This window comes from Euleptes europaea, chromosome 1, assembly GCF_029931775.1.
Source record: "Euleptes europaea isolate rEulEur1 chromosome 1, rEulEur1.hap1, whole genome shotgun sequence".
Lineage (NCBI taxonomy): Eukaryota > Metazoa > Chordata > Lepidosauria > Squamata > Sphaerodactylidae > Euleptes > Euleptes europaea.
Window position 1 is genome coordinate 174,908,624 of NC_079312.1, and position 13,938 is coordinate 174,922,561.

At 50.5% G+C, this 13,938-nt stretch overlaps 1 protein-coding gene across 2 annotated transcripts in view; it reads left to right on the plus strand.

Moving 5' to 3' along the window:
• The window catches only part of SYN1 (synapsin I), a 295,573-nt gene extending 286,093 nt beyond the window's left edge, over positions 1–9,480 (plus strand). The window contains exons 8-13 of one of the 2 annotated variants that reach the window (XM_056867284.1): positions 1,183–1,257; positions 1,434–1,536; positions 4,156–4,305; positions 6,087–6,150; positions 6,696–7,350; positions 9,334–9,480. In XM_056867284.1, the coding sequence (XP_056723262.1) occupies positions 1,183–1,257; positions 1,434–1,536; positions 4,156–4,305; positions 6,087–6,150; positions 6,696–7,350; positions 9,334–9,469 (1,183 nt within the window). In that variant the 3' untranslated portion in view covers positions 9,470–9,480. The remainder of the gene's footprint in view (positions 1–1,182; positions 1,258–1,433; positions 1,537–4,155; positions 4,306–6,086; positions 6,151–6,695; positions 7,351–9,333) is intronic. The other variant, XM_056867285.1, reaches the window with a different exon arrangement.
• The last annotated feature ends 4,458 nt before the right edge of the window (positions 9,481–13,938 follow it).

A 13,938-nucleotide genomic window follows, 5' to 3' on the forward strand; every position in this document is an offset into this window, starting at 1 on the left:
GATAAGTGCTGCTGCAGTTGTCTTGTTTGTGGGCTTCCTAGAGGCACCTGGTTGGCCACTGTGTGAACAGACTGCTGGACTTGATGGGCCTTGGTCTGATCCAGCAGGGCCTTTCTCATGTTCTTATATTCTTAGGCTTCACAACCGACAAGTTTTTTGGACCAACAAGTTTTTCAGGGTATCACCTTTTGAGAGACAAAGTTCCCACAGGCCATTTAGCAGTGTTTTTTTGGGGGGAGGGGGGGTGGGGTATCAGCTTTTGAGAGCCAAAGTTCCCACAGGCCATTTAGCAGTGTGTCCCAGGCTGAAGTGCCTCGCATGTTTTTTTATTTCTTCATCCTGAACTGTCATTCCAGACGTCACTGCGAAGCCAGCGCATACCTGCTTCGCATTTCTTAGGAGCCCCTTTAACGCAACCTTTTCTATTTGCTCTGCCCCTGCCTCGAAGTAATCACTAGGGCCTCGGCCTTCACCAGTGTCATCTTTGTTTGGTCAGATTGGCAACATTCATATAAAACAGCTCCTCATGCAAATCAGCCTCCCTGCAAATGTTCATTTCCCCCTTTAAAAAAAAAAAACATTTTAAAATAATAAAAAGCACTGGTTTTTGTCTGCCCTGGTAAGTGGCTACAGAGAGCCAGCGTGGTGTAGTGGTTAAGAGTGGTGGTTTGGAGCAGTGTACTCTGATCTGGAGAACTGGGGTTTGATTCCCCACTCCTTCCTCATTTTTAAATAATAAAAAAGTGCTGTTTTTTGTCTGCCCTGGTAAGTGGCTACAAAGAAGGGTGAGGCTCTAGAATCTTTAGTAGCTGAGTGTAGCATGAGCAAGCCAAACATACCGGGCTCAGAAAAGATGCATTTCCTGAGATTCTCTCCTCTGCACAACTTAAATCCACTGAGTTCTGCCTTCTGTGCATCTGGCCATTCTTCGGCACCTGGGGGTTAACTACCAGGGTCTTGAATGTTCTGACAATACCTTTGGGGCATAGGGTCCTTAATTCCTACATCCTGGTGCCCCATAAGGAGATCAACAGCTTAGAAGCTCCATTTGGTACAGATTCTCCTTAGTGAGTTTATCTCCCCCCTTGCGTAGCCACTCCCTCTTCTTGGACCCTGGTTAATACCTTTGCCATCTGGCCTTCCTGCTTCACAAGACTTATGGCACCTTCTTTCCCATGGCAGGAGAACCTCTGTATCAGGCAACTGGAAAACCAACACAGGCTCTGCCATGTTGGAGCAAATTGCCATGTCAGACAGGTGAGTGGCGCAGCTGTGTGGGTATAGAGCTGGGGAGATGATGGGTGGATGGTGCCTGTACAGCAGGCAAGGAGAAGGGTTCCTTTTTCCCGGCTGAAAATATCTGGTCGGATGGGGGCGAGACTCGGAGGTGTTCCCTATAATGTGTCCTTCCTGCTCTCCTTCTCGTCCGGCAGGTACAAGCTATGGGTGGACACTTGCTCAGAAATCTTTGGTGGCTTGGACATCTGCGCTGTGGAGGCTCTGCATGGCAAGGATGGGCGTGACCACATTATTGAGGTGAGGCATCCAAAATCTGGAAAGTCCTCCAGGAGGAAGTGAGGCCAGTGGCAAAGTAAGGCCCAGTTCCCAAGTCCCTTACGAAAGGCCTTTTTAAAGAGGGTAAAGAAAGAAGTGGACGGGGGGAAGGGTGTCAGATGTGAGCGGGAAAGATGGGTGGCATTAGGCCTATTACAATGTTTTTACCAAACCTACCTCACAAGGTTGTTGTGAGGATAAAAATGGGGTTGTTCTAGGGACGGGTTGAAATTACATCGAAAGAGTTTCCGTCTAGACATTAGAAAGAATTTTCTAACAGTTAGAGCGGTTCCTCAGTGGAACAGGCTTCCTCGGGAGGTGGTGAGCTCTCCTTCCCTGGAGGTTTTTAAGAAGAGGTTAGACGGATATCTGTCAGCAATGCTGATTTTGTGACCTTAGGCAGATGATGAGAGGTGGGGCATCTTGGCCATCTTCTGGTCACTAGGGGTGTGGGGGGGGGAGGTAGTTGTGAATTTCCTGCATTGTGCAGGGGTTTGGACTTGATGGCCCTGGTGGTCCCTTCCAACTCTAGGATTCTATGATTCTGTGACTCTGCCCTGGCCTCCTTAAGGGACAGATGAGATATTGGTAGTCTACAGTTTCATAAGCAAGCTGTTGTTTTCTTTTTATTCCCTGTGACTGTCATTTATCAGAACCAAAATAAACAAACAAGGATAGCCTTAATTTGCAGCCCCATCAATTAAAAAATGTCCTCACCGATTAATTTACTGATTAATGGGCCTGATTAATTTACTGATCGAACCCATTAGACCCTGCAAGTGAATTGTTTTAATGTGGTAAAACAAACTGTTAAAATGTTGGCATTCTGAAGTGGTCACGGGAATGCTTTGACCCACAGGAATGCTTTGAGTATGTAACTTTAGGCTTAGATGCATGAGATGAAGATTACATGTCACAATCCCTAAATTACATGCCAACTGCAATCTCCGTTAGCCCCAGTTTGCTGTGGGACCTAGGGCTGCTTTAGCCCCAATTTGCTGTGGGACGGGTATTTTTTGGGTTCAGGTTTATCAAACCTGGAAATTTTTGAAAAATCTGGAAAACCCGGATTTTTTGACAATTTTCGGGTTAATAAACCAAAACCCAAAAACTACCTGAACCCGATCTGTGCTTAGATCTGTGCTGACGGCCTTCTCTGGGGTGCAGAGAAGGCTTGGCAGCACGGATCTGAAAGAAGTCCACCCCAAGAAGGCTGGCAGCATCATCTAGGTGAAGTCCACTCCACCTGGCTTCCGGTGATTCCAGGGAAGCCAGGCGGAGTCGACTTCATTTAGATCCAAGGCAGATCTTAATGAAGTCCATTCCGCCTGGCTTCATGGGAAGCCGGCCATGGTGGACCTCACTTAGCTCCACGCTGCCAAGGCTGGCAGCACAGATCTTAGTGAAGTCCGCCCTGCCCAGCTTCCCCGGAGTCCTGGGAAACCGGGCGGAGTGGACTTCACTTAGATCCATGCAGCCTGAAGTCCACCCTGCCCGGCTTCCTGGGAAGTCGGGCAGGGTGGACTTCATTAATATCTGTGCATGGAAATGGCGGCGAGGTTAAAGCAGCCCGAATAATGCCCCAAAATTTCGGCATTATTCGGGACCTGCCTTAATTGCTGCCTTTGAAAAAGCTGGTTAATTTTTTATTTTGGCATGTCGATATGCACACCCTTAGTGTGACCCTGTAGAGAAGAGATAGGGGATTTAACCCTTCATCCTCCACTGGCTTTTGCCATTTGAAAGCAGGCTTTATTATTGTTTTAAAACCAAAAATGCATGTCAAAGAACATTTTTTTTCTCCTTTAAAAATACTAATGGTAGGGCAGGGGAGCTGGTTTTGAAGCGCCGAAGCCTGTAGTGTGCATTTTATGGAGGTAGCCAGAAACGTGCTCTTCCTGTCCTAAAAAAGTGACCTAACACAGAGAAAGTGTTTGAGATATGCTGGGAAGGGTAACTTTTCCAAATCATTGCTCCAGTTTTGCCCTCTGTTTGGAAAAACATGGATATTTCACTCTTCCAATACTATGTTTTCATCTGTATTTTGCCGAGTGTGCCCATCCTTCTAACTGTAACATGGAATGGGGAAGCACTGAAGTCAGTAGGACAGACTGGCTTACAGCCAAGTACTTTCTGGCTTTATCGGTCAGACGGCATGATCTGAGTCACCATGCGGTTTTGTTAACGCCAGTAGTTAACGTTGCAAACCACATACGCTATCTCCACAATCCTTACGACAACAATCCTGTAATGTAGGCTACCCTTTTATTGCAGGGGGGAGGGGCTGACATTACCAAATGAACCCGTAGAAGAGGTGACCTTTCAACTGGGGGCGTCCTGGTTCACAGCTTACACACTCCACCACTGTGCTGTGCTGTGCTATGCGGTGGAGTTTGGAGTTCTTTGGCCTTTATTTCCTAATCACTTTCACCCCCGAGGTTGGCTTTCGCATCTTGGAAATCCCCTATCATCCATGCTGGGTTAATTTTGGGTTTGTTTTATGCATTTCTTTTTTAAAAAGAGGTTCTAGTTCCATTTTCCCACTTTGGACAGTTCACACAGGAAAAGCTGACTTTCCATGTTCCTTGTCACTATCCTCAGGTGGTGGGGTCTTCCATGCCATTGATTGGAGACCACCAGGATGAAGACAAGCACCTAATGGTGGAGCTGGTGCTGACCCGCATGGCCCAGGCCCTCCCTCGCACACCGGTGCCCTCACCCGTGCGCTCAGCCTCCGGACAGCATGCCCAGGTATGGCAGCACTCTCCCTTCTGTCTGTTCAGACTTCCTGAACTGTGGCTGGGTCTCTTTTTTTATATGTATAGTTTACCAGCGTGGCATAGTGGATAAGAGCGGTGGACTCTAATCTGGAGAACCAGGTTGGTTTCCCCACTCCTCCACATGAGTGGCAGACTCTAATCTGGAGAACCAGTTTTGATTCCCCACTCCACCACATGAGCAGCAGACTCTAATCTGGAGAACCAGGTTGGTTTCCCCACTCCTCCACTTGAGGCCTGCTAGGTGACCTTGAGCTAGTCACAGTTCTTTCCGAACTCTCTCAGCCCCACCTATCTCACAGGGCGTCTGTTGTGGGGAGGGGAAGGAGATTATAAGCCCTGTGAAGGTAGAGAAAAGCGGGTTATAAAAACCAACTCTGCTTCATTATTCGTTGCTTACTAGAAACAGAAGAGGGAAGAGTATGGAGATGCTGGAGGTGGTGGTGGTAGAAGGAAGGGACAGTCATGATGGAAGTTATATTAGGGCCCTGATCTCAGGAAAGGGCTACAGTTCTGTGGAACAGCCCATAATTTGCACATTTGAGTTCCAGCTTCGGTCCCTGGCACCGTCAGTAAAAGGTTGGTGGGGCAAGCAGAAGTGGAGGAATTTGTCCGAAACCCAGACAATCCAGTTGGAGGCCAGTCATGTCAGATCTGTGTTGCTGGATCAAACCAAAGAACTCTAGTGGTCCTCCTTTCTTCAGCCAACAGTTATTAGCTATATGCTTCCAGGAAGGCCACTAGCAGGGCCTAGTGTTCAGAGGTACACTGCTCCTAGATTCACGCAGCTATCGTGGTTGTTGGTAGACCTGTCCTTCATGAATGGGTTGAATCCCTTTTTTGAAAGTCCTACGGAGGCTGTGAAAGGTCTTTTATGCATGAGAGTTTTACCTGGGGTTCGATGCTGTCTTGACCCACACACGTTTCTGTCCTGAATCCTAAAAATGCTATGCATGTTGTGGTTCATCCTGGGGTTCCCGGAGTAAATCACTAAAAATCAGGAAGCGTCTGAATCCCCGCCCATTTAAAATGCTGCTTTGTAATTGGCAGTAGTGCTTACTGTGAGAAAAAGTCACCCCTCCTTTCTCCCACTCTCTCCCAAGTGCCATTTTAAAACCTATTTCACAAAACAGAGGTCTGATAAAAGAACGGGCTGGGGGGGAACCAAAGCTTCGTTATGAAACCCATTTTTATGTGAGAAAAATGTCTGCTCAGAAAGAAATTCTGGTGGGAAACAAACCCAAAAAATAACCAGCAAAAAACCAGGAAGCGTCTGAGTCCCTGCCCCTTGAAACGCTGCTTTGTAATTGGCTGTAGTGCTTACAGTGAGAAAAACCTCAAACACCCCCCCTCCATGGTCCCACTCTTTGGATTATGCATGGAGATGAGAATGATTTGATTCGGGCTGATCTCAGGGCAGATCGAAGAATCAGGTTATAACAGCATCGGGAAGACCTGGAATTTGCAAGGGCTGGATGCAAAGTCATCTCCGAGGGATGGAAAACTCATGCATAACTCCAAGGAACAACTGAGACAGTCTGTGGACGAACTTAAGTCAAAGTACCCATGCATAAAGGACCATAGATCCTGGCTCATCACTGTTGAGTGGACGGGGTTGAAACACTGCATTTGGGGAATGGTATGGCAGGCCTGCAGGGAATGCTTGAGGGTACGGGAAAGGTTGATTTCGGAGGGGGAGGTGGCAGGAATGAAACTCTAACATACCCCATCTTGTTGTTTTTGTTCTGTTTCCAGACTCAGGCAGCTCAAGCTGGACAGCGACAAGCCCCCCCAGCCCAACAGAGACCCCCACCCCAGGGTAAGCTGGGTCAGATCATAGGGGACAACAAAACAGGAGGCGGGGCTTGTGGAAGTGAGCAAGAGGTCTCCAGGGGCGGGCTGTTTTACAGAGAGCAGCCTGCAGCAAGGAGAGAGGCTTTTTGCTACAGGGAACTGGTTGGAACATCATCGTGGTCAGCTAAGGCAGTGGTCTCTTAAGTAATCCCAAACATCTCTCTCTCTCCTTCTGTTTCTGGAGAGCCAGCGTGCTGTAGTGATTAAGAGCAGTGGTTTGGAGCGGCGGACTCTGCTCTGGAGAACTGGGTTTGATTCCCCCACTCCTCCACATGAGTGGCTGAGGCTAATCTGGTGAACTGGATTTGTTTCCCCACTCCTACACATGAAGCCAGCTGGGTGACCTTGGGCTAGTCACAGCTCTCTCAGCCCCACCTACCTCACAGGGTGTCTGTTGTGGGGAGGGGAGGGGAGGGGAAGGGAAGGAGATTGTAAGCCAGTTTGATTCTTCATTAAGTGGTAGAGAAAGTCAGCATATAAAAAACCACTCTTCTTCTCTTTCTTTCTCAGGAGGTCCTCCGCAGCCGCCCCCAGGCTCCCAGCGCCCCCCTACTCAACAGCGCCCCCCTCCACAAGGCCAGCAACTGCCCGGCCTTTCCCCGCAGCCAGGCGGCCCTCCGATGGCTCAACGCCTGCCCAGCCCCACCACCCAGCAGCCCCCTCCTCAGGCGCAGCAACGTCCTGTAGGCCAACGCCAGCCCGGGCCAGGAGCTCAACAGCCCCGCCAGCAGGGGCCGCCGTCTGCACCGCAGTCCCCGCAGCCCCAGAGGGGGCCCAGCCCCAGCGGTGGGGGGCCGCCGCAGTGGCAGCCAGGTTCCCCTCAGCAGCAGCGGGCCGCGGGAGCAGGCCCACCCAAAGCAGCTTCCGGGGGTCCGCCGGGGCAACCGCCGCCACCGCAGCTCCAGCGTCCTCCAGCAGCGGGCCAGCCGCGCCAGCACCCGCGCCAGGGAAGCCAGGGGGGCCTGCCTCAGCAGCGCCCGCCGGGAGCAGGAGCCCAGCAGCAGCGCCCCGCCCCGCCCACCACCCAGCAGCCAAGGCCCAGCACTCAGGGGCAGGGGCCCGGAGGACCCGGGCAGCAAGTCAGCCGCCCTCCACCAAGCCAAGGAAAACCACAAGTGGCCCAGAAACCAAGCCAGGACCTGCCTCCGCCGCAGCCTCAGCTGAAGTAAGCGCTGGACTCTTGGGTTCCTGGCTAAGGGAGCGGGGGTGACGCTGGTTCCGAGACTCAGGAGTCACAACTCCCGGTTCCGGTTCCAGTTGAGAAGGGGGTCTCATAGGCTGGGGTGGCGGTCTTCCCGGTTCCCGACCAGAGCTGTCCACTCTCTGACTGCCCCCATCCTGCGAATCCCAGTTCTCGGTTTAGATTCCATAAGAAGTTGTGCAAAACGGGGGGATTTGCATGGGGTTGTTTTGCGCAATTTCTGCTTTTGTCCAGTTTTTACTGAATTTGGAATTAGTGGGCCAGGACTGGTGTAGCAGAGGTGGGTGGTGGGAAAGAAGAAAGGACAGGATGGGGGGGTAGATCCCCCCCAAGACCTTATTCCACTCCCCTTTGGTGTCTTTAGCCTGCATCACAGCCAGCCTGCATTTTTCTAAGTTTTTATTTGCAGCCGTCAAAGTTAGAAACGTGGGGCTGAAATTGAATTTGTACGTGCTAAATTGTACGTGCTTGTGTGCAGCCAGTCACTCCGTCAATGGGGAGAATGTCTAAAAACCCAAGGGCTAGCCTATGAGAACAAGGTTTGTTTGTCTGTTTGTAGTTTTAACACGGCTGAATGCAGATAGAAAACAAATTTTAATACAGACTCAAATTGGGCCATTTGAGAATTCAAAGCTGAAATTCTGATGTTCAGATTTTGCTTTTGAAAATGGACTTTGAGGGATCCTTTAAACCATCGCCACTACCCTCTAACAAGTCTTGTGGACAAACTTTGAAGTGACACTATTAACATTTGGGCCAATCTGAAACAAGGCATTTTGGGTACCATTTTACCCCTGCGATAAACATTCCCCATTGAAAAAAAAAGGACAAAAAGGGAAAGACCTATTCAGAGTGAGGGGAGCAAGCATTGCCCTCGGTCTGAATTAGCTTCATGACATTCTCGCCTAGCCGGCTTTGACAGGCTGAGAGGCACTGTGACATCACCACACTGGTTAGTCGATTCCCGATTGGACGGAATCACTTGAGAAGAAGCTTTCTTTGTAAAACGGCGCTGAAGCAGTGCCAAGAGCCAGTGAGCAGCAGCGAACAAGCACAAATCAGGTGAGCGTTTAGAGTTCTTTAGGGGGAATGCTTCCCCAAAGGCCCCTTTTGGATTGAAGATGTTCGCCTGCGAACATTTGGCACAGCCCTAGTTAGCATCAACTCACCAAAACTCAATACCTCTCGGGTTCCTTCTGGGGAAAATAAATGAAACAGCATCCATCCACAATTGCCGAAGGCAAACTGGAAACAGAGAATACACTACATTTGAATAGGAAGAACTCACATGATGCTGGAGTGTCCCCATTTCAAACTCCAGCGTGACCAGTGGATTACTCCTATTTTAACGAAACTACCTGCCACCGTAATAGGTGATAAATAGTCCCTTTTTTGCTGGTGGATAGAGATCCAAGTAAAAACACTTGTAGTGGCCAAGTATCTCTCCACCATATTTTCCTTAAAGAAACAGAAAAAAACTCCCCATTAACTGCTCAAGACCAGTGGGTCATGGGAGCAAGGAAGGAAAAGGAAAGGAACAGGAAGAATTTGTCTGCAAATTTCCCTCTTCCAGATACCGTCCGTTCTAGCAGAGGGTTGTCGCTCCTACAGGACGCTTCCCAGCTCTCCGCTTCTCTCTGCTGGACAAACTGCCCATTGCAGCTTTGGGGGAAGGAGGCGAGGGGTGGGGAGGCCTGCATTTCCGACCCTGGCTTGTCCGCCCCCCTCCCGCCGCTCCGTGCTTGCTCCCTCCCCCCTCTCCTGGGAAAGCAGGGGTTGCTTCCCACACCCTGGCCTCCCCTTCCGCCCCTCCCCAGCATAAGCGAAGCAGCAAGTTCTCTTGCCTGGCCTGATATTAATAGTGTCTTTCTCATCTCTCCTCTCCTCTCCGCCTCCCCTCCCCTCCCCTCTTTCCTGCCCCCCATCCCCTCCCTCGTTGTCCCTTAGCAAATCCCAGTCTCTGACCAATACCTTCCCCCTTGCAGAGGCGCCGGTGCCACGGGGCAGCCTTAGTCAGGACGAAGTGCGTGCCGAGAGCATCCGCAGCCTCCGACAGAGCTTCGCCAGCCTCTTCTCCGACTGAGCGGCTCCCCCCTGCGCTGGGACCCCCGACGTCCTCTTCTCAACCCAGCACTCTTTTGCCTTCCCCCCTCCATACTACCGTGGCTCATCCCCAATTCTGCCGTCGAGCCACAGGACGGCACCTTCCCCTCCCCAAAAAACAGGGGAGCTCCTTACCGCATCCTGTGGCAATCTGGGGTGGGGCAACCCACTAAACACCCCCCCAAGCATCCATTTTGAAAGTGCCCTCACCTGCTGGGAGGCACCAGGGCTAAAAGGGGGGCAGGTGCCACGTCCTTCTGGTACCTAGAAACATGACAATGTCTGCCTCTGAATGTGAAGAGGTTGGGCCCCAAGCCTGTATCCAGGGCTGGTGTCTAAACATCCAAAATAATTCTGCCCCACGTACATTCTATAACCCCTCCTTGTCCTGGTGGGGCGGGAGAATCTTGCAGCGGAATCCCACTCTTTTGAACCACATCCCATAAAAGTAGGGTTGCCAACCTCCAGGTACTAGCTGGAGATCTCCCGCTATTTCAACTTATATCCAACCGAAAGAGATCAGTTCACCTGGAGAAAATGGCCACTTTGGCAATTGGACTGTATGGCATTGAAGTCCCTCCCCTCCCCAAACCTCCCCTTCCTCAGGCTCCGTCCCAAAAATCTCATGCCCCTGGCGAGGAGGGACCTGGCAACCCTACACAGAAGCTCCCCCCACTCTGCCCTCAACCCCCTTCCTCCAGCTTTCAACTGTTCTCTTGGATTCTTAAAACCAACCCTCCCTATACCTCGTTCCCTCTTCAAGAGTGCTCTAGACGACTTCCCCGCCTGCCCGAAACCGGTAGAGAGCCTCTCCCCATTCACCCGAGTCCTACCCTAGAATCTGAGGCTGCAGATTCCTCAAATCCACGCCTCTCCTAAACGAATATGCAAAATGTGTGCCCGGCTCACTTCTCTCTGCCCTGATGCTTGTGGGGGTCTCCCAGGACTGGGCAAAGGGGAAGGGAGGAGGGGGGTCTCCGGGGATCTCTGTACATAGCACGAGGGAGGGGACCCCTCCCGGGGCCATGTCTGTGTTTGTGGCCACAAAGGTGTCTTGTGTCGCTGTTTGTGAATAAGCCAACCACCACCCACCTTCCTAGCAACCACCAATTTCCCTCTTGGTAGCAGTCCACTCCTAACAACTGTCTCCTTGGCTACAGGCTCTTCCACCATCCCCTTAGCAATCAGTAATGCCCTTCCCTTGTCCCCCTTCCTGGCAACGATAAGCCTTAACTAGCTAGCCCACAAACGTTCCCCGCCCTTCCTCACACCACTTTTTCACTCGCAACGTTCTAGAAGCTTCTCAGAAGGTCCGCGTCCCCCCGCACACACACATGACTACGGCCTGTTTTCGCATAACGGTGCCAAGATGGTGGCAAAGCACCGGGCAGAGCAAATTGCCCTCTCTTTCCACCCTGAGCTTGATCCTAGATGGTGGCCCTGTTGGCCAACCATTTAAGCGCTCCGGGGGGCTGTGACGAGAACAAGATAGCTTGTGATGGCTTCATAGGCTGAGCCCCTTTCTAGGGTCGCCAGCTTCCAAGTACTAGCTGGCGACCTGCTATTACGACTGATCTCCAGCCAACAAGAGATCCGCTGGAGAAAATGGCCGCTTTGGCCATTGGACTCAACGGCACTGAAGTCCCTCCCCTCCCCAAACCCCGGCCTCCTCAGCCTCCGCCCCCCAAAACCTCCCACCGGTGGCGAAGAGGGACCTGGTGACCCGATACCCTTTCCCCGCTCAGCCCGCTGAATCCAGCCATCGACTCTCTCGTGGATCCAGCCTTCTAAGATAACAGCCATAGTACTGCCACTGTAGCCAAGTGATGCTTCCGCCATCTTGGTCGGTGGGTGAACAATCAAACCGAACACCCATGGACTGTGGGGCAGGGGGGGCACGTTCCAATCCGAGAATGTGCATCCCCCCTCCCTCTCCCTCTTGTACATAGACACAACTCAAGAGAGAAAACCCCCCACTATATTTTTGTGAGTTTCCCTTACCCTTAAAAGCTGTGTCGCCTACTTCCCCCCTGCCCTCCTCGAGGAACCCTGGGCCGGGGGAGAAAGCAAGCCACTCAACGCCTGATGGTCTGGTAGCCGCAAAGTCGCGTGTCGTAGCCGTGTCGTGACATGACGCTTTGAGCCGTGTTTGTAATATATCATGGGGGTTGAGGAGGAGGAGGGGGGGTACGGCGGGGCTCAGTCCGCAGAGAAGACGTCCTCTTCCCCTTCTTCCAACCTCTTCTCCCCAGAGAGATATTTCTTCCCCTGAAAGGGATCTGGGGAGAGCAACTTCAAGTGCTAACTTGGTATCTTTGTTATTTATTCTTGTCTGGAAAGCGCTCCCCCCCCCCACTACCCTTCTCACGGGAGTCAAAGGTCTTTCCTTTTGCTGTGATTCTGTCTCTGTGTGGATCAAAGTTTCAATGGATCAGTGGTGTAAAAGACAAAAATAAATATATATAAATATATATATATAATATATTACAAAAAAAACCCTCAAGACCTGTTGGAAAAAATACCCGTTTTGTGGCTTGGATGATATGAATAGAAATCTATATATATATAGAGAGAGATATATGTACCAAGATATTAAACTGGAGAAGTGAAGAGGAAAAATGTGTTTGTGTGTTATTGGGGGGATGTAGAACCAAAGATGCCCTGACCTGGATGGCCCATGCGAGCCTGATCTCGTCAGATCTCATAAGCTAAGCAGGGTCAGCCCTAGTTAGTATTTGGATGAGAGACCACCAAGGAAGTCCAGGGTTGCTGTGCAGAGGAATGCACTGGCAAACCACCTCTGTTAGTCTCTTGCCATGAAAACCCCCAAAAGGGGTCGCCATAAGTCGGCTGCGACTTGACGGCACTTTACACACACATACAGAACCAAAGATAGGACATTTTGGAGGACATTGATTCATAGGGTCGCCATGAGTCGGAAGTGACTTGACGGCACTTAACACAGAGAGAACCAAAGAAACATATCTTGGAGAGCATGGATTGGTCTCTATGTAGTTAGAGAGATTGCTTGAGATATTTTGGTGAGCAGGGTGCGTAGAGCACTGACCTGGATGGCCCAGGCTAGCCCGATCTCATGAGATTTTGGAATCTAAGCAGGGTTGGCCCTGGCTAGTATTTGGATGGGACACTCCCAAGGAATACCCGGTTCGTGACATAGAGGCAAGCAATGGCAAAACCACCTCTGAACGTCTCTTGCCTTGAAACCCTACAGGGTCCGCCGTAGGTAAGCTGCTACTTGACGGCAAAAAAGGTGCATAAAATATTTGGATAGTGCTTCCTGGTGGCAAAGCCAGCCCACTTGCAAGTCAGGTTGGAATTTTTTTTTAAAAAAAAACAAGTATATTTTTAAAAGTCAAATTTTAAAACGTAACTAGGATATTTTTGCCTCTCGTCTTCCAATTCAATTACAGTAAGAATCTCTGCATTTTGTTTTAAGCTGGTATTAAAATGCAATCTCAACACAAGCAAGCATGTTAATAAAAGGCCTGCGCTTGTAACTTCTTAAACCTTGAGGTCCTAGCGAACACAGAGTTGACGGCTGTTTTTCTGTGTTTTGGGGGGGTGAAAGGAGGGGAGGAATCTAGATTCTGAAATTAAGCATTCTCAATCACCATAGATTATCAGCAGCATCCTAAGCAGCGTTTCAAAGCTTATTGAAATCAGTGGACTTAGAAAGATGCAACTCTCCTTAGGATGCCCAGTAAGTAGGGTTGCCAGCTCCAGGTTGGGAAATACCAGGATATTTTGGGGGTGGAGCCAGAGGAGGGTGGGATTTGGGGATAGGCGGGACTTCAGTGGGGTATAATGCCAGAGAGTCCACCTTCCATTTTCTCCAGGTGAACTGATCTCTGTTACCAAGTAAGGCACCCAACTGCCCCCAGAGACTAGCAACTCCCAACGGGTGCCTGGGAGATGCCACCCTGTAGGCACCTTTGTCCACAGGGCCTTTTTTCATCATTTGCTTTCCAGCCACCAAAGCCCCGCAGTACCCTCAATTGTCAAATTTACATACAGGTTAAGTATCCCTTATCCGGACTGCTTGGGACCAGAAGTGGTCCGTATTTCAGATCTTTCCCTTTACTAAGAGAAGAAGAAGAGTTGGTTTTTCTATTCTGACTTTCTCTACCACTTAAGGAAACATCAAACTGGCTTACAATCCCCTCCCCGCAACAGACACCCTGTGAGGTAGATGGGGCTGAGAGAGCTCTAACAGAGCTGTGACTAGCCCAAGGTCAACCAGCTGGCTTCATGTGTAGGAATGGGGGAAACAAATCCAGTTCACCAGATTAGCCGCCGCCGCTCATGTGGAGGAGGGGGGAATCAAACCCGGTTCTCCAGATCCAGAGTCCACCGCTCCAAACTACTGCTCTTAACCTCTACACCACGCAAGGCTTCTTTTGTAGAACAACAACAATTTAATTTCAGCTT